Source organism: Poecilia formosa, unplaced genomic scaffold, assembly GCF_000485575.1.
Source record: "Poecilia formosa unplaced genomic scaffold, Poecilia_formosa-5.1.2 Scaffold389, whole genome shotgun sequence".
Classification (NCBI taxonomy): domain Eukaryota; kingdom Metazoa; phylum Chordata; class Actinopteri; order Cyprinodontiformes; family Poeciliidae; genus Poecilia; species Poecilia formosa.
In genome coordinates, this window is record NW_006800328.1 from 122,767 (window position 1) to 147,124 (window position 24,358).

General features: G+C 41.2%; 1 protein-coding gene across 8 annotated transcripts in view; it reads left to right on the forward strand.

The window, feature by feature from the left end:
* The window catches only part of tnca (tenascin Ca), a 62,965-nt gene that overhangs the window by 16,676 nt on the left and 21,931 nt on the right, over positions 1–24,358 (forward strand). The window contains exons 2-12 of one of the 8 annotated variants that reach the window (XM_016662763.1): positions 3,850–4,107; positions 12,986–13,531; positions 13,825–15,138; positions 15,498–15,761; positions 15,864–15,979; positions 16,726–16,879; positions 18,135–18,404; positions 19,851–20,036; positions 20,797–20,886; positions 21,074–21,337; positions 22,242–22,631. In XM_016662763.1, the coding sequence (XP_016518249.1) occupies positions 13,069–13,531; positions 13,825–15,138; positions 15,498–15,761; positions 15,864–15,979; positions 16,726–16,879; positions 18,135–18,404; positions 19,851–20,036; positions 20,797–20,886; positions 21,074–21,337; positions 22,242–22,631 (3,511 nt within the window). In that variant the 5' untranslated portion in view covers positions 3,850–4,107; positions 12,986–13,068. Of the gene's footprint in view, positions 1–3,432; positions 4,108–12,985; positions 13,532–13,824; positions 15,139–15,497; positions 15,762–15,863; positions 15,980–16,725; positions 16,880–18,134; positions 18,405–19,850; positions 20,037–20,796; positions 20,887–21,073; positions 21,338–22,241; positions 22,632–24,358 lie in introns of those variants that run through there. The other 7 variants (XM_016662761.1, XM_016662766.1, XM_016662764.1 and 4 more) reach the window with 7 other exon arrangements.

A 24,358-nucleotide genomic window follows, 5' to 3' on the forward strand; every position in this document is an offset into this window, starting at 1 on the left:
CAAAAAATAAATAAATTCTTAAATTTGAGAATGATGCGACCTGCTTACTTTCTTATTTTTTTCCAATTTTTCTTCAGACTACTTCATGAGGACTTGTGGAGTTAAAGAGACGGTTTCAGAGTCGGGATTGAAAAATCGATCCTTGTTTGAAAAGACAAACAAGGATTTGACTTGAATTTGACTTCAGCTGCATATTTAGCAGTTCTGAAAAGCATCCAAACCATCCTTGAATTTTATTTTATTATTTTTTTTTTTTACATTTTGTCATATTACAAGTGTGATTTTTAATGTATGTTTTGGTGGACTGTGGAGTTAAAAGAGACATCGAACCATTGGACGGAAATGCTAAACAGAAAACAACCACTGCAGAGTTCTGTCTTTTAGTTTGGAGAAAACTTTCAAACCAAATTTCTTTCTCTCTTTCCTTTTTGTTTCCTCTCTTCTTTGTCGTTGTGTCTGGTTTTCTGTCTCTTTCTTTTTGTCTCGTTTTCTTTCTTTTTTCTGTCTTTCTCTCTTGCTGTCTCGTCAGTGAAGCTAGATATGAAAGACGGGTTAAGAGAACTCCCCCATTTAGTCCACTGACTGTGCCGTCGCTTAAAGCTGAAAAATAGGAAGAAAAAACAAACCTCGTTATTGTGAAGTGAGAAAATTCTTAAGAAAAAGTTCTGGGTGTGAATACTTTCTCAACGTGCGACATTTTGCTTCATTTTCCAGGCGCTTCTCGTGTTTCTCGTCCTTCTTGCAATGCAAACTGACAAAGCTACTTAGCTCCTGTGTGCCATTAGCCTAATCTGGATTTATTCCACGCCCACGTTTCTCTTTCCTTCAGGTTTGTCGTTTTGGATTTTTTTTCTACATTTCGGGTGGAGAAAGCAGCAAAAATTACAGTTCCCAACGTTATCTCGCAGGGAGGCCTTGTTTACAGTCGGAGTTCCTATAAATAATAGATAAAATGTAGATGAGCGAGCGCATTTATTTCTAGTCATAACCACACTCTCTTGGCTGAATCGACTCCCTCGTACTTTAGGAATAAACTAAAAGCTGGAGCATCATCTGTTTACACCAACTGAGCTTCCAAAAAGTGATATCATTACAGACCGTGGAGCATCCTGCTTTTTTCCTCTTTTTTTTATTATTTCCAGGAACTGACACGGCCGGGGTTGTTCAACGTAAAGAATGCATCCGCTCTTCGCTCAGCCCATCTGGTAAATTCAGATGTATCCATGAGAAAAAAAGAAAAAAGAAAGAAAGTGTCAGAGCAAGGAGAGGAAAAATGTTTCCTTGAGGAGCCAGAGATGGATTTCAGTCTGTCAGTGATTTATCAGATTAAACCGAAACAGTGCAACCAGGAGGAGGCACGCTCCATACTGAGAGGATGAACTTTAGCTTCACCTTATGTAACAGAGCTGGAGAGGAACTGCTGTCTTTTTGGCCGGGTAAAAAGTCTACACATCCCTTTAATTGGTGTAAAAAAAAAAAAATAAAAATAAAAAAGATTTTTTTTTTAAAATAAAAAATCTCAGAACTTTTTGCATGTTTTCAAATGCATTTTTATTTTTCCTTTCTTTGAAACATGCATGTGTAAAGAAAGGAAGAGCAAATATGGATGGCAGGGGGGTCCAAAAGGCGGCCCGGGGGCCATTTGTGGCCCTTGGACTGATTTGTGTGGCTGTGATTAAAAAATGCTAAGAATTTGCCTCATCCATCACAGGTTGAAGCAAACTGAGCCTTTTTTAAAATTATTTATAGTCAGAGTAAAATGTTACCGACATAATTTATAATAATCGTAACTGACAGATGTAATTTCCTTACTATGTAAATTAAGTGCAACACAAAGTATTTGTCTTTTTTGCGACCTAGACGAACAGAACCACATTTATCCAGAGATGAGCGAAAAATCAGATTTTCATTCAATTTGGATAAATATTGTGAGCATTTTGAAAGAAATCCTGTTTTTATAGCTGCAGATAAATCTGTTCAACTGAGGTCAAAACTATTTGAAAGACGGATGCCTTTCTTTTACTACGACACATGTGTAAAATCATTTTGAAGTTTTGGATCTACGATGAATATTATCCCTGTTCTACAAAAAAGAAAAAAAGGGGAAGAAAATAATAGCATTGCTTTATGTGCTTGATTTTAGTTCTTTCAACTTTCCTTTAACTTGGTGATTTTGATCCAAAACTTTCATGTATGGTATCGGTTTGTTCGTCAGAAAGCAGCTGGGTTTTGTGTATCGCCAACCTGAAGATAAACGGTTGGTGTCCAGCATGTGTGGGGTCTGCAGAGACGTTGGTTCCCCTTTTTCCTGATTCCAGATTTGTTCAAGTCCTGGACGGAGGACAGATAAACTCCCTCTTTCCAGACATGACTGCTCGTTGCCGTCCGGCCTTTCCTGTTTCATGGATGAGCCAAACCACACAGTCACAGATGAACACAGGGCAGACTGAGTAATGGCCATGTAGAACATGACCAGCATTTCCTGTGACAGGTTGTTGCACTTTTTGAGTTGTTGCAGGGACGCCAGTGTCTCTGCTGGTATTTCTTCTAAACGCCGTCTGTGTGTGACGGCTGTCTCATGTCCAGAGAAAGGAGCGGTTCTCAGGAACTGGACGTAGCTGCGTTTCCTTTACAAATGTGCGCAAATCTCTGTCGAGGTCCTGCTGAAAAAAAAAAAAAACTACATTACACAATTACGGTGTCTCCCTGAAATAATAAAAGCAATTAAACTCCCACGTGAATAAGTGAGTTCACACAATAAGTCATTAAAAAACACACCAGGAGTTGTGCTGTGGTGGCGCAGGGGTTAAGCACAGCCCACATATGGAGGAGGCCTCAGTCCTCGACATGGATGTCCCAGGTTTGATTCCCAGCCTGGCGACCTTTGACGCATGTCTTCCCCTTCTCTCATTACCCACTTTCCTGTCACCTAACTATCAAATAAAGGCCACTAGAGCCAATAAAACCTTACAAAAAACAACACACCAGCCATGAGACTCCAATCACTTCCTGTTGTCTTCTTCTTCATGGTTTGCGCCAGTGAAAGCATCTGGATGTTGATCACGTGACTCCCGAGATGTAAAAAAGTTTTTCTTTGTGGGGGGGGGTTGGCGTAAACTAACTCTTTTTCTTCTATGTTCAGTGGCTCTAACTCGCTGTCGTACCACGGTATGCTCAGGAACTCGAAAAACAAAAATCTTTTAGAGATAGAGATGAAGAGATTTCGCCTTGTTTTTGAGCTTTAATTAAACGTAATAAAAGGTCATTTTGGTTCTCTTACATCATTAAAACCCTGCAGATTTGAGCTTCTTATCCACTGCAGACAACAACGGTTTCAGTAAACTTTACAAACACTTCCCTGCTTTAATCATCAAGTCAGACAATCCCACATCATTATAATAAAGTAAAATCGCCTGAAGGTAGACGTCTGCCATGCTGTCTGCAGCCTTTCCTCGACTTTCCTCTCTCATTTTGCTCTCCTTTCTCCCCCCCCCACACTCCGCCTCTAATTTTCCTACACAACCACAAGGTCCACTCTTTTCCTGTCATGACTCCCGGTAACAGTGGCATCTCATTTAGAGGCAGCAGGCCAGCTCTGCACCCATTAGCTGCAGCGGAGGGAGACGGAGAGGGAAGGACAGGGTGGCAAAAAAAAACAGCAAGAAGGGAGGGAGAATGATGGCTATTTAAGGGGCTGGAGTTTAAAAAGCAATTCGTGTCTGACCTAAACACTCCTCAGGCTTTAAAAGACATTTCCTCCCACACCAATTCTCCCTCTCTTTCCCTCCCTCTCTCTCTGCTTTTCTTTTCTTTTCCTTTTTTTTCTCTTTGACTCACTCTCCCTGTCAGAATCGGAGCTGAGCCCCAGCCTGAGCTGTGAGCGCTGAGGGAAGATAAGGAGCTCTGGCTGAGGGAGGATTGACAGAGCTGTCTGCCACCTTGCTCGGAGCAGCGACGGAAGACGGAGCGAAGCATCCTCCTTTCTTCTTCTTCTTCTTGTTATCCTCCTTTCCCCTCAAGAAAGCCAAGCTGAATAGGAAGGAATCTGGAGGAGCTCCACGTGTTGAATGCAGAAAATCTGATCTGATCTGATCACACCAAACACAGGTAAGAAGAGACATTCATAATACATAAGAGCAAAAAAAAAACAAAAGAGCTTCCTATTGTTTCGGATGTTGCAGATGTGCAGAAGAGATCTCTATTTTCCAGTTTTTGCCCCTACTGGGTGCACAAGTTGTCAAGTTTGACTTCAGTTCCTGGAAAGATCAAATAAAATCAGTGCATGTCGCGTGGGGGGGAGTCATGAAATCCCCCCATCTGCTGAGATTTTGCAGCTTCATTATTCACCAAATCCAGTTTTTTTCCCCCCACCATGAAGCTGAAATGAAATGAAATAAAAAGTGGGCAGCAATCAGAGAGAGGGGAAAAAAAACACCTTCTCCCATCAAGTCCATTTTAGTTGAGCTGAATTGAAGTCCAAATGTGATTGATTTGAGATTTTTTATTATTTTTTTGGTGGAAAGTTTGAGTCACAGGTTCCAGTTCACGCTCAACTGATGAGAATCATAATCGTTTCTTCTTTTAAGTCCTGTCCATTAGCGTAGATTTCTGTTTCCCACAGAGGAGCCAGGGGAGCTTTTTGGTGTGAGCCTGGATCCCTAAGATGTGAGCTCACATCCCCCCAACCCCTCCAAACCTCCAGATCCCCAGATGGGTTTCAGCTCCTAAACACATTCCAGACACCCGGGGGGCATCAGGAGGGCAGATCGTAACTCACCTTCACACACCTCCATGTTTTTCCTGTTGAAGGTGTTTAGATTATTCCTCAGCTTCTGGTTAGGAGTGACTGCAACAGGCTGCAAAAAGGTGAAGGAGGTTTTTCTTTTTTTTTAAAGTGTATCTGTTTCTTTTTAGAGGCACTTTCAACAGAGCGTTGTGTTATGTAATACCAGTCTCTGTTTCAGCGTACGACCTTCAGCTCTAGAAGCGTTTCTTCTGATATTTAGTGGAATCACATTTTAGTCCAAGAAAATTATTTTCCGCTTCAAATTGACACCAAATAATTTTGAAGTGGGAAAAAAAGCTTGCATGGTTCTCTATGATTTTTACAAAGAAATATCAGGAGTATTTCCAATTCAATTGAGTTGAGCCCCCTTTACTCTGACACACTTAATAAAATCAAGTGCAATTTGCTAATAGACAGCTCTGTGAGGGTTGGTTTGAGAACAACAGTCATCAAACAGGTTCATTAAGACGGATCAGGGAGAAACTGATTGTACACATTATTTTTGTCCCAGGGTCATGATGGCAAATTTTACTGGACAATAAATTATACCAGTAATTATTGCGATAAATGATAAATCGTTATCTTGAAATGATTTTCAATCCATAGGGTCAGGGCCATGATTAGAAGGATGAGGGCTCTGGGGACAGAGCTGGCTTTGGTGCCAAAATAAATTAAAAAAATAAATAAATAAACTATTCACTCATAAAAAAAAACATTAATAAGTAGGTCTATACATCAGCAGGTTTAGAAAGTCCCATGTCAGATGTGCTGTACGTTCAGAATTTTCATATATTTTTGTATTGTATTAATTTGTAGAAATGTAACATTAAAAAGACAAACTTCATATAAGAGTTTTCTATTAGATACAACAACATTACAAAAACATTCCAGATCTTTGGGGCGCCCCAAAACTTTGCGCCCTGGGCTACTGCCTCTGTTAGCCCATATGTAAAGTCTGGCCCAGAATATATTGATAATGGCATAATACTGCAAGTTTGTGGTCTAATTTCAATTAAAAAGATAATAAATAACGCGGAAACTGAAAGATATTTTAAATATCTAATAAAATGATAATAAAAAAAATAAACAAAGAGATCAAAAATGCTAAAGAAAAAGCACACACTACCAAAACCATAAAGGAAATGGATTATGAAGTCTGGAATCAAAAATATAAAATATCAGAATACAAATGATCTAAGTCCTTTTTAATGCATCATGTGATTAATTGATTTATTGCTTATTGCTACACGTTTATCCCAGAGGCAAACTTTTGTCTGCAAGAAGAATAAATCCTCACCCAACTATGAACACACCAGCCGCACTGTGAAACACGGTAGTGGCTGCATTATGCTCTGTGGATTATTTTTACTCAGGGAAAGCTAATTGTACGGAGCTGAGCAAGCTCAAATTCTGATGTAGGCAGGTGAATGGCGAAAATGACGCCTGATAAGGAAAATACTTCACAGTAAAAACATGAAGGGAAAACAACCGGAATCGCAGGAACAATGATGAATGATCACATTATCAGGTGGGGTGGTAATTATCAACATGGGAACCAATGTGAGTACAATAAACGGAGAAACTGCTGGTGTCGAGGGGCTGAGGAAACCGAGGGAGGAACGTGACCAGACTGAACGAAATTGAGCGCAAGGAAACAGAAAAATATCAAAGCACAGGAAAACCAAAACACTGAACCTAATTAAACACTCGAAAAGTTTGAACAGAAAAATAAACCATGTGTGGCTCATTACACGCATCAAAGTCCCACACAGCACGACAAATACAGGGCGATCCTGGATGAAAACCTGTTTGAGACTGGAAAAAAGAGCTGGCGCTGGGGCAGAGGTTCACCTTCCCATGGCAAAATGGCCATAAATATGCAGTCAGAGGTATAATCAGATGCTTTAAGTCAAAGCCAAGTCACTCGTTTGAGTGATCTGGAAAAAAATCCAGGCTGAAATTTGTTTCAGAAATTGCGGGTGAATTAAAAATGGCTTTTTTTGTATATGATTTTCAGCCAAACTGACCAGAGATTAAAGTCGTTTGCGAAAAGGATGAGGCAACTTTTAGACGTGTGGTAGACACAAACCAAGACGGATTTAAACGTGCAGTCTATAACTCATACAAAAAAAGAGGTTTTTTTTAAACATATTTGTTAAAACTGTCTGTAACCTGTAAGTTATAATAATATAATATAATAATATAATAATTTTTTTTATAACTATGAAAATATTTGAGGTCCTCCATCTCCTCCCACAGCTGATACTGCTGTCTAAAAAAATGCAACACTCCTGACCAAAAACAACCAATCAGAGCCAGGGGAAGGGTCTCAGTGCTGTCAATCAGGCTTGTCTACGTGCTGCCAAATGTGCTAATGGTGGAGACACTACTTACAGGTTTACAGGAACTGTTTATCTGCCATCATCAGTGGCCATGCTAACTAGCCTTTGCATTCACGGCAGGCTAGCTGTCAGAGAACAATGGGGTTAAGTAGGGTTATACGAAGGTGATTGACAGCACTAAGACCCGCCTCCTGGCTCTGATTGGTTGTTTCTAGTTAGCACTAGGAGCAACAGATTGTGGGAAAGATTACACACGGCTTTATGCTGATTTATCGCGTAAAATCCAATGAAGAATGTGGTTGTGATGTTGCAAAAGCGTGAAAAACACTCAAAAGGAATGAATCGTTTCGCAAAGTACTGACTACAATTCAAACAGCGTTAGTCATTAATTTTGTAGACAGTTTTCCAAAAACGGCTAAAAACTTCTCGCCTCCTCTGAGGATGTTTGTCATCCAGGCGTGCCCGGTTGAAACTTATCAGGTAATCAGCTGCTGCATTGTTTTCTATCGTTACATCGGCCGCAGCGACTGCTCCTGTTAAGCGGCGCGAGATCGTTTCCAGCTGTGCCAGATGTTAAAAGGATGAGGATTTCCGAATGCATGGAAACTAAACAAATGTGCACAAACAAACCCACAGAAAACCAAGCGCAGTACTTGTTTTCTGCTGACCACCGGGTCCCCGACACTCAGTGTTTCCAACGAGGAGTGTGTTGGGCCGGGAGCGCGCCGCGGGGTGTGTGTGTGTCAGCGCTGCGTCACTCATAGGAACCGATTGTGCAGACGTGACCGAAGCGCCCCTGCGGTTTGTAATTTGAGATTAACCTTCTTTTCTCTGTCTGGATACATGACAAGCACCTTCATGGAGTTTCTTTTTTTTTCTCTCCTTGACTTTGCAAAACAGATGTCGTCAGTCCACAGCCAAAATTCCCAATATTTATTTATTTTTTCCACGTGGGAAAGTTTTCCTGATGCTGCCAACATGGAGGGAAAAGGCACTAAAGCTACGGTGAATGGATTATAGCTTAATGCTCAGGTTATATTAGAGCTTCAGTTTTTCTCCCAAAATTGTCTTCCCATGTCTGAGTGTCAAAAAAGATGTCCTTAGTTCACCCCGTTCTGCTCTGAATGATGCATTCTGGGGAGTTTTACTGCAACAACCGATGCTTGCACACACTATCCAGAAACGTCACATAAACACAGTGTCTGCGTGTCTCTGAAAAGTGGCAGTTGCTTCATAAAACAACCAAGCAATTCCCTTAAATTTGGATTATAGCAATATCTATTCTTTTTGTGTCTCTCGTTTTCTACAAACTGTAAACTTGGAGGATGTTTTTAAAATGTGTTAAGGCTGTAAGCTACGAAGAACTGTTGTGAAAACCAGGCAGCTGAAGAGGCCGTGATTACGCTGTCATGCAGTTCTAATACTGCTACAGGTTAAATGGATGGAAACATGATTTCTACATATGTGTTGTGGTCAGTTTGGCTTTCCGCCTGGTGCGTATGCTACATGCACTGCAGGAGCTTCAGCAAGGAGCCAGAGTCACAGTCATGGGAGAAATAAACCTCCGATTGCTGACAGGAAGAACTTCATAAGTGGTAAATGAAGCACAATAATTGTGCAATAGTAGCACTAGGAGGAGGTGAAGGAGATCCATCTTTTCACAGATTATCTGTCTCATATTAAACTGTCACACAACATAGTGACAGTTTTAACAAAGATGTAAAAATAATAAATTTTTAGTAAAAGTTACATACTGCAGCTTTAATGGTAGAATAATGAGTGAGAAATTTGCACTAACTCTACTGACCCTTTGCAACTGTCACTTAATCACACCAGGCGCCATGATGGACGTCGTGAGGGAAAGGAGTATTGAAAATAGCAACTTAAATAGTTTTCCAGTTGTTTTTGCCAGTTTATTCAAGGCTCCTACTTGTTCTACTCAAGGTAATTTGTCTGTGAACATAACAGACCTGGTTGGGACTCATTTATAAAAGTTGGAATTAACCAGCTAAGAAACCGAGCCATACCTGCTCCCTCCTGACACGTAGATCAAATCCCAAGCTTTGCCTGAATTCACACCACAGAGTTCCAGAGAGCATGACCAGGTGCAAAAGGTCAATACTTTTTTTTATTAGCGAAAGCCCCCCTCTGTTGTAATGCGTTTGTTAGCTTGAGATAGTTTTCTTAATTGGGGTCACACCTGCAGATGTGTTAAGGCATCGCCGCAAAAACACTGCTTCCTTATATGAACCTCCTCAAGTCTCGTTCATGGTGCTACCTTCGTCTGCCGGAGCAGTCATATGTTAGCATAGAGAAAGGACTCTTGCAACATGAGCTAGAAGAGCATTTAGAGAAGAAGAAGCTAGCAGCATGAAAAGCCAGGTTAGCAAATACAAGCTTCCAACATGTCTTGTGGTTATTGTTTAGCCACAATGTTTTATAGCTAGCTAACTAGCTGGCTTGCTTCGCTCTATCGTCTATCTAGCTAACTATCTAGCTATCTTCATTGTAGCTAGCTCTGTTCTTGCCTATCTAGCTTCGCTCTAGCTAGCTATCTAGCTAACTCTAAATGTCTGTCTAATTTATCTATATCACAAAAACAGCTACGTTTTTTTAGAAAGTCAGGTAAGAACACCTTATGGAATTTTCTGACTTACAAAGTTAATATTTTGCTTGTTTAGATTTTATTTATTACCTCATTCCTATTACATAACTTTGCCTTCCACTTGGATAACTTTACAACTCGTATGAAAGCTCTTCAGACCAAAATTTACTTCCATCATGTCTGCCACACAGTAAATATTCAGCGATGCACGTAAGACATTCGTGAATATTTTCCTCATTTTATATTTGGCCAAAAGAGCTAATAAAACATGTTTTTGCGTTATGCAAGCAAAGTCCAAAATCAGGAGTGAACTGCATCCAAACCCATGCAATGGGAGCCCTCCTGGGGACTTTATGGGATCTGTTCTGTACCTTGAGGACCACAAATTATCTTTGTTGCGGTAATGTTTTTTTCTAGAGGGGGATCCAAAAATGTATACTTCAGAACCAAGTTTTTAGATTTACAGCTTTCACTCACATCCCAGGCCATTCAACCAGATGTGTGAGAAATTGTGAAACTCCAATAATTTTTTTTTATTTTTTATATCTGTTGTTAAATGTAAAGAATAGCAGAAATGCTGGCAATGGTGCCAGGGAGGTGACACCAATGATGAGTACAGTAAAAAAAAAAGATGAGACTGAGGAGAGGTTTTTATAGGCACCATGGTGCGATGGGAAAGAAAGTGGTTTCATTCTTTTCTCATCACCACGTGATGAGACACGAGGTAAATTCAAAGATCTCCACAGCCTGAAACTCTTCTCCCTCTGCTGTATTGTCTTTCCTCGACAGTAAATTTTTTGGCGGTCCTTGCAGGAAAATTCAGCACAACCAATTTTCCTCACATTTTGGAAGAAATATATTCATATTTGATTGTCAGATTAAAGGTTCAGGGGAAACTCTGGTACTGGGATGAGTTTCCCCTGAACTCATCCCAGTACAGAGATTGCACAGGTTTATTTGAAATTTATGAGGCTTTTCTTTTTTTCATTTCATTGTTTCACTCACTGTTGTGTGGATTTTTACTTGGTCTAAATTCGCATTTCCTGCTGAACTGTAAAGCCTTAGGAATGGCATGGTTTTGGCTTTTTTGGGTTTCTCATAAAAAGGATGTGGAAAAGACTTAGATTATTATTTTTTTTTTTTTTGGATTTTTTTTTTTTTTTGGATTCGTGTTCGTGAGGAACTGTTTGGAGTGTTTGTGTCCCTGTGGTATAATAATGTCTTTTCAAATTTAGAAGAGGCAAGACATACAAGTTTACTGTCATGGCAACGGAGATGCAACAAACGTTCAGTAAAATCGTCTGAAGATGTTTTTCTTTGTTGAAGTTCCGAATTGTACCCATACGAGTCAGTCTCAACCCAGGTGCACATCATGGTCCTTTTTTATTTTATTTTTTATAAAAGTGCAGGTACTGGTCCTCTGTCTACAAGGGTTTTTCTTTTAGTTCTTCTGAACAGATGCTACTAATAAGAAAAAAGACATGACACAATCCTTAAAGCTCTGCCAATATGCAGCTTGATGTAAAGGAGTAACATGTCTACCAGACAAAGCAGCAGACTGTAAGAACCAGTCTCAATGTCATTCGCAGACAGATTGAGGATAAAATGTTTCACACAGCATCATCGTCGGTTGTCATGTAACCTAAAAAAAAAAACCTGAGGGAAGCTGTTTCCAGTCATGAGGAAGAGGTCATTCATCACAATGGGCTTCTCTATCCATTTTCAGTCATCTGTCATTACTCAAATGCTGAAGAAACTCATTACAAGGTTTTCCCACGGTGCGGCAGGAGCTTGTTGCTTGACTCCTCCGAATCAGGGTGTTGTCGTTGTCCAGGTGTTAAAAGAAACAAAAAACTTGTGGGTGCATCAGTGGATGGAGTGAATTAGGATTTTTTTTTTTTTTTTTACTATTTTTCCCCTGCTGTAATTGTAAGTTCTGCTGAATCAAAACAGCTGAGACATTTCTACATTCACGCGTGAAATCCATAAGACGCTGACGTGCCAGCACAGCTGTGGATTCTTTCGTCTTGAGACATTTTTAGGGATGCATAACATTTTCCAGCATGCTCGAAACGTATTTTCTATTATGTATCTGTGGTTTGTTTTGACATTGATAGCCCCAAACATCGTTCACTTTAGCCTGTGGATGCACACAAAATGTGCAGACATAATAGTCTTTGCTTAGCTTACCCATATTACAAAATGGGAAGCATTTGCTGCTGGTTTACTGATCCAAGCAGTAAAATACACTGCTCAAAAAATAAAGGGAACACTCAAATAACACATCCTAGATCTGAATGAATGAAATATTCTCATTGAATACTTTGTTCTGTACAAAGTTGAATGTGCTGACAACAAAATCACACAAAAATCAATGGAAATCAAATTTATTAACCAATGGAGGCCTGGATTTGGAGCCACACACAAAATTAAAGTGAAATGTTCCCTTTATTTTTTTGAGCAGTGTATAAGACAAAGGATGTTCAGCAAACTACCATGCAGATATTGTTTGCAGATAAAAACCTTACCGTGGACTGAAAATCTTTTCCTTCCTAACTTATTTGTCTGTCACTTGTTGCAAAATTAAACCTCATTAAAATTTTACTCTGCCTTTTGAGTTGCTATGCATATTGTAATACCATTTGAAATTCTTTGATTTTCGTTTTTGCTTTGACTTCTGAAAATTAACCGGTGATGATTCAGAAATGTTGTTTAGAGATATGTTTGTCAAGCTGAACATAATTTTCTCCAGCATTTGTCGGTGAAAACGACTTGCTGCTTCAGTGTAAATTTTGAAAATGGTGAAAGAGGGGGACCTTTGTTTTTTTGAAAAGATTTCAATTCCAGTTTTTCTATTGCTTTGGTGTCTCTAATCAGAATTCAAATTTTCATCAATGCTAGATCAACCTATGCTATTCTGCTATATACTGGTGTCACGTCAGTCAACTTATTAATAAATGCTGAATAGTCATTCCCTAGATAACAAAAAGGCGCTAATTTAGAATTGTAGTCTGCCTGAGTTAACATGAACAGCCGCCTTGAAGAGCTTGATGCATTTCCGTTCACAGTGGGGCATAGTTGATTAAAGAACAGGCAAATTCTGGTTAGCTTCGTAGCTGTACAAACCAAAGCACAGAACAAGGGGCTGATTTTTACCAGACTATCGTTTCTATTAGTCTCTACTGTGCAGTCGTAATGCTTTCATTGTACTGACAAATTTACGCAATTGCACTTTACCTTTGGTCTTTTCAGACTGTCCACTGGAGCCAGGATTGCCCCTCAGGTCAGAGGTCCAAACAGATATCTTTTCACCTGTATCTTGCCCGACATCTATCATGGGCGCACAAAGTCTTCTGGGCTGCCTTCTTCTGTTTACTTTGATGAGTTTATCGACTGCTGGGCTTGTCAAGAAAGTCCTCCGCCATCGACGACAGACTCTTTCTCCCCACGCAGAACACAATGACACCCTTCCCAGTGTAGGCCACCCAATGGTTTTCAGCCATGTTTATAACATCAACGTTCCTGCAAGTTCCCTGTGCTCGGTGGACCTGGAGGCATCAGAGGACACACAGGTCCATCCCAAAGACGTAGCGTCAGTCCCTCCGGCCCATCATGTCACCGAACATACACTTAATGGGGAAAACCAGATTGTGTTCACCCATCGCATTAACATACCTCGGCAGGCCTGCGGTTGCACCGATGACTTTCCAGGCCTGAAGGACCTCCTGAGCCGCCTGGAGATGCTTGAAGGAGAAGTTTCAGCTTTGAGGGATCAATGCAGCAGTGAGCAGCTCACAGGTAGGAGTGTCACCCAGCAAAGAAATAGATTCCTGTATTTGTTGAAATTTCACAATGAAAAAAGCTTTTCAGATATATCGCATAATCCCCTGAGTCTCCCTCAGTATAAAGTACATCTGTTTGATTCATCTGTTTGGAGTGGTTTAGGTTTTATTGTGGGAGTGTAACTCTGTCTCTAAAGTACGGCCCAACATCTCATGAATTACATTTTAATAAACCTTGTGGTGAAATGTTGTGCCAATGCGATGAGACACTCTGCAAATCAATTTCTTCGTCCTTTTTTTTCTGTATAGGTGAGTTGGGAACCAAACCGTACTGCAATGGCCATGGAAACTACAGCTCTGAAACCTGTGGTTGCATATGCGATCCTGGCTGGAGGGGACCCAACTGCACTGAGGCCGAGTGTCCTGGGAGATGCCAGGACCGTGGCCGCTGTGTGGACGGAAAATGTGTGTGCTATAAGGGCTTCGCCGGAGACGACTGTGCCCTCGAGACCTGCCATGTGGTGTGCGGAGCCCACGGCCACTGCGTGGGAGGCGTTTGTGTCTGTTCCGATGGTTTCTTTGGCGAAGACTGCTCTCAGAGCCGGTGCTTGAACAACTGCCTGGGCCGCGGTCGCTGTGAGGAGGGAGACTGCGTGTGTGACGAACCTTGGACGGGCTTTGACTGCTCCGAACTCATCTGTCCCAAAGACTGCTACGACCGCGGACGCTGTGTGAACGGCACCTGCCACTGTGATGAGGGCTTCAGCGGGGAGGACTGCGGAGAACACTCTTGCCCCAACAATTGCCGCGGCAATGGGTTTTGTGTTGACGGCAAATGTATTTGCACTGCTGGGTACAGCGGTGAAGACTGCTCCCAGCTCACCTGCCTGAATGACTGCAATGGCAGAGGAACGTGCTTCAATGGACTTTGCATCTGTGACTCAGAGTATCAAGGTGAGGACTGCAGCCAGCTTGCGTGTCTGAATAACTGCAACAATAGAGGTCAGTGCATCAACGGACGGTGTTCTTGTGATGTTGGGTTCGATGGAGACGACTGCGCCGAGCTTTCCTGTCCGAACAACTGCCGGCTGAAGGGGCGCTGTGTCAATGGCCAGTGTGTCTGTGACGAAGGCTTTGCGGGTGAAGACTGTAGCGTACGCATCTGCCCATCAAACTGCTACGGCCGTGGGGAGTGCATCAAAGGACGCTGCGTGTGCCACGTAGGCTTCGTCGGCGACGACTGCAGTCAACTGAGTTGCCCGAACAACTGCAGAAACCGTGGTCGTTGTGTCGATGGGCAATGCATTTGCGACGAAGGGTTTAGCGGGGAAGACTGTGGCAAGAAAGCTTGTCCCAATGACTGCCTGGCACGCGGTCACTGTCTGGACGGCAAGTGCTTCTGTCAGGAGGGCTACACGGGAGATGACTGCTCTGTGCTGGCTTGTCCGGACAATTGCAACAACAGGGGGCGCTGTGTCAACGGGAGGTGTTTGTGTGAGAGTGGATATGAAGGGGAGAGCTGTGCAGACCTGAGCTGCATCAACAACTGCCAGGATAAGGGCCGCTGCGTGAATGGCCAGTGCTTCTGCGATGAGGGGTACATCGGAGAGGACTGCTCTGAAGGTGAGAAGCTCCTAATGTTAACACACGCACACACACACACACACACACACACGCACACACACACACACACAGAAGGATTCTGCTCTTTTACTTTCTGAGTTTCCACGTGTCAACTTGAAGAGAATATAAAATCAAACTCAGGGTGATGTGATTTTCTTCTATTCTTAGTCACTACCCACTAAACTGTTCTTGGTGAATGTAAAATAGGCTCTTGGTTTGTCTTTTTTGTCACACCACGTCCAGATTGTATGTCTGGAGTTTGCATTACTGCCACATAATGGATATTCGCCGACACACAGAGCATGAGAAACCATCTGAAAACAAAACCACAACATCCTTTTTCTTTTGCTTTATTCCAGTGTCTCCTCCTAAGACCCTGACTGTCGGGGAAGTCAGCACCGAGACCGTGGACCTGTCCTGGAACAACGAGATGCTGGTCACAGAGTACCTCATCACATATGTGCCCACCAGTCCCGGGGGTCTCCTCATGGAGTTCACTGTTCCTGGAGATAAAACTGCTGCCACCGTTAAAGAGCTCGAACCTGGCATTGAATACCTGATCAGCGTCTACGCGGTCCTGAGCAACAAAAGGAGCATTCCTGTCAGCGCACGAGTGGTTACAGGTACGTCACAATTTTTGCTGCGCTAACTATTTAAAACTTGCATCTGGGGTAAAAAAAATAAAATAAAATAAAGGACTAATTATTTTCCCTCCATTTTGGCAGATCTCCCACAACCAGAAGGTTTAAGATTCAAGTCAGTGAGAGAAACCTCTGTGGAAGTTGTCTGGGACCAGCTGGACATTTCCTTTGACAGCTGGGAGATTTATTTCCGCAACACGGTTAGTATGCCCGCTGCTTCTCTTAAGACTCCCCTTCCTGTTTAATAACCGTCATGGAAAAAGTGAGAGGCGATAAGCTGTGCCAGCTTTTTCAAAACTTCAGCATAAAAGATTTATGTCAGGGCTAACCATTAAATTTGCTTTGACATGAAAAACTAAAAAATAAAAAAATAACCCTCACTGAGGGCAAATCTGGATGTCAGCTAAACCCGCTGCTAGGAATCTGAGCTAGACATGCTTTGAAGGAAAATGACTGTGCCGGCTGATAAGTCAGAGCTTTTGATTTTCTATCCTCTGTTCGCTTGTATTCCATTTTAAATAGGCTGTCCTTTTACTGACCTTTAAGTTTCTTCTGCTCCTTCGCTGTTAGATGCCTGCTCAGATGCAAGTTATAGAAATCAGCATCTTTTCACTTTGAATGATTAGTGAAAACTGATGCAGATCCACATAAAAAGAACAGGCTGTTTGCAGCCTTATGTTACTGCGACACAAGATAATACAGCATGATTCCCATTCACAAATGCAAATATTAGTGTAAGTGCAAAAACTGCTTGTGTTTTGTCCCCATGCATGCTTGTCTTCAATTTCTTTTGATGTTTTCCCGTCAAGCATCTCTTTAAGATATGAGTACTTTGTATTCATCAGATGATATGAACTATTCAGTAACTGCTGCAGTCATAAATTTAGTTTGTTCTCTCTGGAGGATATTTTTTTCTTTTATTCCATTGTTTTGCCTTTCTCTGCAGAAAGAAGAAAACGGAAAAGTCGTGAGCGTCCTTCCACCCTCCCAAACCGACTTCCTCCAGTCTGGGCTCGGACCGGGACAGGAGTATGAAGTCTCCATCAGCATCGTAAAGAACAACACCAGAGGCCCCCAAACATCCAAAACTGTCACCACCAGTAGGTTTCTAAGGTCTTCATCAGTGCAAAGGTTTAATCATTCAGCGAAAGCACTTTGGTGTTATAAAGAGCTCTTGGCACTTAGTAAAAGTATTGAGTTACCAGGCGTCTTTAAAGGCTGACAAAAAGTAAATTAATGTTGCTGAGTGAAATTCCATAATAATGAGAAGAATTACAACAGGAAATCTATGTTGGTTCTGATTAGTTCACAAGGCTACATCGTACCTGTAATTTTTCTTCTTTGTAGCTGCTATCATCTGTTAAGTGACTTTTTTATTGCTCCAATACCCAATACTAGATGTTATAAAATCCTTCCAAGGCCCTTACGCAATGGTAATCCTGCCAGGCCAAACATCTTCAGATGTGTGTCTGGCAAAGCCATTTATGGTTTTTAAGGTCTGCGGTGAGGGAGCCCCCTGGATTTCTGGACCCCACATTTCATAGCCGATGTCATTTATTTGGGTAGCTTGAAACTTGACGCAAATCCCAGAAAGTGACTGATAAAAGAGAGCTCAAAGTTTTCAGAACGTCAACCTCCCAGAGGTTTTTTAAAACGTGGATCTAAAATATGAATGACAGAGGTCTCCTCTACATGTTACCACGGGAGATTTAGCAGGTAGTAAACATGAGGCTGGAGTGAAAGGGGACGACATTATAACAGCATGTCCGTTTTGGATCAGAGGTTTTCCTTCGTCTGCCAGATGTCAAGTTAGGTCTAATTTCCGTTGACTTTTCTTGATTGTCACTTTGGGAGGAGTAACAGGGTCCTCATCAATGTTTTTTTTTTTGTTGATGTGCATTTTGACGTATTGCGTTGGAAAAGTTTGACAGAAATGGCAAAATATGAAATGGCTTCCACATATTTGCAAAAAAGGTTTTGCGCCTGTGTGACGTGATTTCAAAGTGTTAATGTGCTGAAGGTGGAGATGGAAACTTATTTGCCCAATAAGTTCTGACATATCGAACATTTGCCTTGCATGGCTGATTAGGTTACAGCCACAGTTTATGTCAACATCTGACAAAGTAATGGTTGGTAGATTGAAACACGCCTAATTCACATTTTCTCGCTTTTTTTTTTTTTTGTGACATTTTAAAAGTTTGCTCAAAATTCAAATGACAATTGGATGGAAACATAGATATTGCTTGGAACATCATTAAACATTTTTAAGATATTTTCTCTTTCGCTTTTGTTTTACTTTGTTTCTATTTCAAACTGCCAAAACTTTCGTTTCTCCTTCCTGACCTCCTGCCACAGAGATCGACAGTCCCAGGCAAGTGGAGGTGAAGGATGTCACGGACTCCTCGGCGCTCATCAGCTGGTATCTGCCGGTGGCTCCGGTGGACAGGGTCACCATGTTTTACATGCCCAGCTCCGACCCCTCAGACGAAACCACGGTGGACGTTTCCCCACCAGACAAACAGTACAACACCGACAACCTGAGGCCGGACACGGAGTACACCGTGTCCATCATCTCAAGGCGCGGAGAGGCAACCAGTGACCCCGTCACCACCACGTTTACCACAGGTGAGAGTTTGGTAAAAAAAAAAATAAATAAAATGCCCACAACATTTTAATTTATGCTTGATAGCAATCATATCCCAGGTACTGTATTCTGGTCCTGGTCAACAGAGAGCAGGTGGAATACTAGTGTTTAATTTTTATAACATTTAACCCTTTAGCTGTCATGAGGACATCAGTGTCTTCATGGACACATTGACTAAAAACATGTAAGTGTTTTGGGGGTGACATTTAAGGAATATGAAAGTAAGCACTATGTTTCTGAAACAAACTTCTTCTGTGGCAACACAATGATACTGGAGAAACAAGAGCTAAAACAATGAATGATGGAAGATTTTCAAATAAAGTTGGATATTTCATCCATTTCATCCTCGGTCGAGGCTTAAAACAGGTTCCAAAGAGTAAATACTCCCTGAATTATGAGCGCTTATGAGCAATGAACCGCTCTGCCTTCAGGAAACGTCACAGTAACAGAGACTAACCAGATGGGAAACGATTTGAGCAGATGAGGACACGGTGTAGTAGTTAATCACGTGCATCCTCCTATTCTTCTTCTATTTTTTTTGACAACCAGATCTTCATCGCCTTAGTTACCGCTTCTAATCCATCTCGATTTGTGACTCTGATCGGTAAACGGCAGCATTTTTTTAATCTACTTGTTTTGTCTCCGATTGCCACAGTTTGCAGCAGCTCAGAAACCTAACGCCGTGGCATTGCTCCAGTAGCAGTGTCTGGTTATTGCTCTGCATTTCCTCCAGAACGGCAGACAGGAAGTTAGCTGACATCCAGTTGCAAACACCTTTTAAAATATGTGCAAAAAACCCCCCAAAAAAACGGGGATAGTCTGATGAAAGTCCTCCTGGAACAAAATTTAATACTTTATTGGCGGGCGCATTGACAGCGATGAGGACCAAAAATCCAAGAATAAAAAGCAATTCTACCAAATTTACTGAACGAGGATAAGAGTATGTATACTAAATGAAAGACTGAATGAAAACTAAAAAAACAGAAACAGGAAAACTAAACTATCACCAAGCACAAAATAACTCAACTCTACCTCAGTGGGTGGAGATCTGAGTCATTAAGTTACTGGGGACAAAATATCCCTATTGGAACATCCATCCATTTTCTATACACTCTTGTCCCTATTGGACATATGCGATGTACTTAAAGTACATCGCAGAGATAACTAAATAAAGAAAATAATATTAATAATAATAATCAGAGCATTACATCTGACCTGGTCGCAGAACTCAATTCATCTTGCTGTTGGTAGGAATCTGGATTTTACTCTCAGTTTGGTGTATCAGCTACTGCTAAAAAAGCAATATTTCAAAACTCAAAAAGTAAAATATCTGTTGCATACTATAATCCACTGGAACACATTCTTCTCATTTTCCAGTCGGAAGCTGCTCTACTTCTCTAATTACTTCCGTGTTTTTGCTCCCTCAGCTCTGGATCCCCCTACAGACGTGCAGGCTGTGTCTCAGACCGATGGCAGCATCACTCTGGAGTGGACCAACAGTCAGGCTGATGTCAGCAGTTATCGAGTGAAATACAGTCCCATCTCTGGTTCCGCTCACGGCGAGAAAGTCTTCCCACGAGGATCAGGACACGCCACACAGGCCACCATCACTGGTTAGTATGGGAAAATAAAGAACTGCAGAAACACAAAAATCTTACCAAGGCTTTTTGCTCTAGTTTCTAGTGTAAATATTTTAGTGCACTTAAATAAGACAAAACTAACTCTCAAGAAGTTTTTCAAACACAGTGTATTAGAGATAGAAAACAAAGAGTAAATTTTCACCAAACAACTCAGAAATTTTCTAGAAGGAAAAAAGGAAATTTCACAGTTTGACAAGTTGAAAATTGGCTTGAAATAAACTTAAAATTAATCTCAGAAATGTTTGAGAAATTTCTGTGTCTAAAGTAGAAAATGTTATAAGTTTCAAAAAGTAGCAAATTTTTGACTTTTCAAACTCAGAATTTGAGTTGTTTGTTTTTTCTAGACAATTTTCTTTGACCAAATTATTGACCTTTAAAACTCAGAAAGTCAATTAAATAATTTTGAGATTAATCTCAAATTTCAGAGTTTTTCTGGTGAAAATTTACTCCTCTTTTGTTTTCTATTTCCAATGGCCCAAATATGCTGTCGTACTTTTTAACAAGATATAAGAGCCTGTTTTAAGTCAGTAATTTCATAATATTTCTAAAATAATGTACTGGCAGATTTTTTGAGCTATCACAAGACATTTTTCCTATTTCATAAGTGAAATAATCTACACTAGAAATTGGACCAAAAAACAGTGTTTTTGCTGTGTGTGCATGAATGTGACGCTCCAGAGCGCCTTTACTCTCACCGTATCATCATTTACCCTCCATGTTGTTTCTGCTACAGGGCTGAAGCCGGGGACGGAGTACGGAGTGGGAGTGACAGCTGTGAAGAATGAAAGAGAAAGCCTCCCTGCCACTACAAATGCAGCAACCGGTGAGAGAAAACACCACACAGCTGTCCAAACACACTTCTTCCATATATCCACAGAACGTTCTGTTGATACAAGCGCAGATAAAACTTTCGCTAGCACCGATAACTCACGATTACATGTCGAGAACATTGGGAGACGTCGAGATATGATGCGTTTCTTATGCGAGCTTCTGTGCGTGCCCTCTGTCAGACCTCGACCCCCCCAGAGACTTCAGAGAGGTGCGCTCCACCGAGACGTCTCTCACCGTCGCCTGGCAGAAACCCCAGGCCAAGGTCGGCGGCTACAGGCTGGCGTACATGTCCAGAGACGGCCAGGCGGAGCAGGTGGAGATCCCGGCCTCTGAAAGCGCCTACGTGCTGCAGAACCTGGTTCCTGGTACGAGCTACACGCTGACGCTGGTGGCGGAGCGGGGACACAGGAGGAGCAAACCCGTCTCCCTGACGGCGTCCACAGGTGGGTCGCCCAAGAGCTCGAAGTTTACAGGTGGATATTTTTTCTAAATGCTCATCTTTTCAATGCTTCATTTTACTTTTTCAAACAAATTAGTTTCGGTTAATGGTTTTAGGTTTATATGCGGCTTGTTGAAAAATTGGGGAAAAGTGTAGCGAAAAATGAGCCATAAGAAACTGATTTAGTCTTTTTTTTAAAAATATATCAACAGAAGACCTTATAAAACTGGTGAAGATTGTAGTTTTATTAAGGAGCACTAGGGCCAGACTAAGAGAATTTGTTTTATTTACGAGCATAAAAGTCATGATATTAATAAAGATGCAATATTACCAGGAGAGTTGCAAAATTATGAAAAAAAGAAAAGATAGTTTTTATTAGTAAAAAGTTGTGAGTTTTCGAGATCTGATGTGACCAGCTTGGCACATCCGTGTTTTTTTGTTTGTTTTTTTTTTCATTTGCTTAATCATTTCAAAGTCCTGCTACTGATATGAATCTGCTGCTGATGTATTAAAAGATGAAACATTTTCTTATTTTCAAAACAAGTATGTCTTCACGAGGTGTTCAATTCTCAGCCTGGTCCTAATACTCCATTATATAAATTAGACCCTGTGGCGCCTGGCAAAACATACCTGACATTCTTTTTCACCTCATTTCATTATTGTGAGATTTACAAAAAAAAAACAAAAAAAACAAAACAATGTTTTGTTTGTGAAAAAAGTTTAAGGAGTAACATGTCATTTTATGCAATAGTGACTATGTAAACTATGCAAAAATGTAGCTATCACGTCTAAGCTAAAGATACATTTATACTATCAGATCGATGAACATTTGAGTAAATCCTCTGGAAGCACTGGAGATAAGATGTCATTCTGTCTGGATTTGTGCCTTTTTGTTTTTTTCCTTGTAGCCACTTTCACTTTTTATTTAGCTGCCTCAGACGACCGTGAACAGAGGACCCCTACAGGCTCGGAGGACAATGTCACTAGCTCTGTAATTTTAGATCCGCCAGAGTCACAGGTTTCCGAGACAGAGGCTGAGGATGAGCGTGGAACTCTGACCGCCTCGGGCGTTGTGTCCGACGGACTTGACCTCTCTTGGGAGTTAAAAACTCCTGGCGCCTCCGTCGGCGCTGCCGTACGGTATAAGGACGCTCAGATATCACGGGACGGGAGCGAGGTCCAGCTCCCTGGAGATTCCCGTGTCGGCGGCCCGGAGCCGACAGCAGAATATCAAACTGAGTTGTTTGGAGTAAAGAGTAGCCAGGGACCTGCACTACAGGAAGCTGTTGCGGTTTCAGGTACAAGGGTTTGTTTAAGTGAACAATTTTTCACAGTTTCTCGTTACAAAGCAGACCCTGTGTGTCACAGACCAGCCGTGTGGTCTCGATCACTCTCGCATGCCTTTATACGAACAGAGCACACCACTTCCACTCTGACTTGTCTTTCCAAAAAGGCCAAAGAACTCATCCTGTTTATCATCTGCCAGGGTCAAACCAGGATGTTGCTTTCTGAGGTTTTTCTTTTTTTCTCTTTTAAATCGCAACTGTTTGACTTACAAGGGGCTTCGTGCCACTACTGTACGTTGCTAAAGTATTCACACCTCCTGAATTTTTTCAAATTCTTTTTTTTTGTTAAGGACTCCACAAATCTGGCCGACAGTGAAAAGCCATAAGATGTCCCAATCATGTAGAATAACAAATTCTGATTAGTCCAAAACGGAATAGTAGAGGCTAAACCATTACCGAAATAAAACTGGGCATCAGCAGCATGACTGGAACATTGACGTTCACAGACTCTCTCCATCCAGTCTGACTGAGATGGAGCTATTTGGCTCAAGAGTAGGGAGGAATTGTCACTAAATGTGTGGTGACTGTAGAAGCAGCTTTTCCATTGATTTAATGCTGCTAAAGCATTGACTTGTGACCAGGGCCGGATGTAGAAGGACGTGGGCCCCTGGGGCTGGAGCCCTTTTCACCAAAACTGCATTTTACACTTACAAATAAATGACAGTGCACTGGTAGATAGACCAACATGTTGGTGGGTACAAATGACTGCATTGTTGGTTTAAAAAGTCTGGCAGACATGTTAAAGGAGATACTCTAGATTCATAATTATTATATCAAATTCTATTGATGGAATTACTTTTAACCACTAATATTGCTCATATTAATAAAAACTCAACAATATTAAGACACCTCACTTGATGATTTTTCTAGCAGTTTACTTGCAAAATATGTATTTGTAAAAAAATAAATAAATAAAAATAAATAAATCTTTGGGGTCCCAAAAACTGGTTTAAAAATAATTGCCATTAGAGACAGTATTATGTAAAATCAACTTTTCTGAGCTTGATATCGTGTTATAATGATTGTCGGAGCAGCGGTTTCCACACTTCCCAGCCTCCGCCTCACAGAGCGCAACTCTTTCATTGAGCTCCTCAGACTAGCCAGCAGCAATTAGCAGACAACCGGTGGAGCTAAACATCTGCAGAGCTCATTATAGGAACTACTTCTCAGTGCAACATTAGTAAAAACATTGCTAAAGAGTTAATAGAGGAGCTTTCTGAAGTTCCTGAAGGCGGAACTTCAGAAAGAGCAGGAGTTTCTTAAAGAGATAGAGGCCCAATTTCAAAGCTTTAAATTACAAAGTCAAATGTCTCTTAAATTATGGGATATACATGTATGTATATGTATGTATGTATGTATGTATGTATGTATGTATGGTTATATGTAGCATATTTTAAACAACTGAAGTTAACATAGCTACTTGATTGTGATATAAAATGGCTCTATGTGCCTGGATAATACACAGTACTGCCCCTTTATTTTTTTTTTACACAAACTATGTTGATCTTCATTAAATCCCACCGACGAACACTGAGGTTTGAGACTGGAATGTAAAAAATGTGAAAGGGTTCAGGGGTGTGTGAATACTTTTCCAGTTTACTATTCTTCCTGCTACTTGATTCACTTCTTTACTTCCATCCCCACAATCTAATAAATCTCTTGCAGTCAGAAGAAAAGAC